General features: G+C 35.6%; 1 protein-coding gene across 1 annotated transcript; it reads right to left on the bottom strand.

Annotated features, from left to right (window-relative positions):
* Positions 1 to 693: 693 nt before the first annotated feature.
* Positions 694 to 1,044, bottom strand: LOC111389241. Its single transcript, XM_023014133.1, has one exon. It carries the CDS (start codon positions 1,042 to 1,044, stop codon positions 694 to 696), a length of 351 nt encoding a protein of 116 aa, XP_022869901.1.
* Positions 1,045 to 1,775: the final 731 nt, after the last annotated feature.

Here is a 1,775-nt window from a genome sequence, read left to right as displayed (position 1 = left end):
AATATGTTTCTCATTATAGGATTAGGACAGGCTTAGCTAATTCAAATCTTTAACTAAATTTGACGTAAATCCAAATCCAAGTTTAATTTAAATTGCATAATTAAAAAAATAAAAAAATAAAAAACTTCCAGATGACTTTCATACTAAACCAAAATATTGAAACACCCCATTCCATTTCACACGTCACATGGCTGCCAAAATTAATTGATTAAACCCCTAATTAACTTAATTAAGCCTATGAATTCTTTGAACATAAATATCATGGTCCTAACCAATCCGAAATAACTTTTTCTTGAGTGCATAATTTGCCATTTAATATAAGTTTCGAAACAAGCCCAATATTGATATGAAAATTTTTGCTAGATGAATACTTGATTATTTGACCGAAAGCTTTTTTTTTTTTTTTTAATTTCTAACTTAGTCCATCGGTATCTCGAATTATAAAACATGACAGGGTGAAATAAATGAAAATTTAATTTCAGTCGCTATAATCATTACCCTTTAAAATAATTTCGTCCTTGAAATTTAATTTACTCGATTAAAGAGGTCTGAATGCTTGGCCAAAACATCTGCTTCTCTCTCCCATGTAGCATCATCCTTCTCATGTTTACTCCATTGGACTTTGACTAATGATACTTTTCGATTTCTCAAAGTGTGTACATTCCTCTCTATAACCATTATAGGTACTTCTTCCTAAGTCATATCACTCTGTACGTCCAATGACTGATCATTGACCACATGACTTGGATTGTAGATGTACTTTCTCAACATAAAAATATGAAATACATCATGCATTGCCGATAGTTCAAGTGGCATTGCCAAATGATTTGCTACATTTCCAACCTTCTCGAGAACCTCAAATGGGCCGATAAATCTTGGTTTTAGCTTCCCTTTCTTTCCAAATTGGAGTATCCCTTTTGTTGGGGCAACTTTGAGAAATACTTTTTCTCTCACCTCAAATTCCAGTTCTTTTCTTCTCTTATTTGCATAGCTCTTTTGGCGATCTTGAGCTATCTTAATCCTCATTCTAATCTTATCTATCATCTCTACAGTCTTCTTAATAAGTTTTGGACCCTGGATTCTCCTCTCCCCGATCTCATCCCAACATATTGGTGAACGACAACTTCGGCCATACAATGCCTCATATGGTGCAATGTGATAGTAGCTTGAAAACTATTATTGTATGCAAACTCCACCAACAGCAAATGGTTCTCCCATTTACCACCCAAATCTAGTATACATGCCCTCAACATATCTTCTAATAATTGGATAGTTCGTTCTGACTGTCTAGAGGGTAATATGTTGTACTGAAAGATAACTTAGTTCCCATAGCTATTTGAAGATCCTCCAAAATTTTGAAGTGAATCTCAGGTCTCTATCCGACACAATAGATGTTGGTACCCTATGAAGTCGAACGATTTCTCTGACATATAATTGTGCAAACTGTCCCAGACTGAAAGTCATACGGACCGGTAGAAATTAGGAAGATTTTGTAAGTTGGTCTACTATAACCTAAATGGCATCATGACCTTTTGCCGACCTAGGAATACCTACTACAAAATCCATTGAGATCTTTTACCACTTCCATTCAGGTATGTCCGTTGGATTTAATAGCCCTGATGGTCTCTGATGCTCTGCTTTCACCCCTTGACAAAGTATACATTTTGAAACGAACAAAGCTATTTCTCCTTGCATATTCCTCCACCAAAAGTTATTACGTGATTCGCTGTACATCTTTGTGGAGCCTGGGTGTGTGGCATAAGGAGGGGGATGAG

The sequence above is a fragment of the Olea europaea genome, unplaced genomic scaffold (assembly GCF_002742605.1).
Source record: "Olea europaea var. sylvestris unplaced genomic scaffold, O_europaea_v1 scaffold5710, whole genome shotgun sequence".
Lineage (NCBI taxonomy): Eukaryota > Viridiplantae > Streptophyta > Magnoliopsida > Lamiales > Oleaceae > Olea > Olea europaea.
Note: the sequence above shows the minus strand (reverse complement) of the source record. Positions and strands in the feature narration are given on the sequence as shown.

Coding starts and splice junctions, on each gene's coding strand:
- LOC111389241 (XM_023014133.1), bottom strand. CDS start 1,044: ATGATAGATAAGATTAGAATGAGGATTAAGATAGCTCAAGATCGCCAA.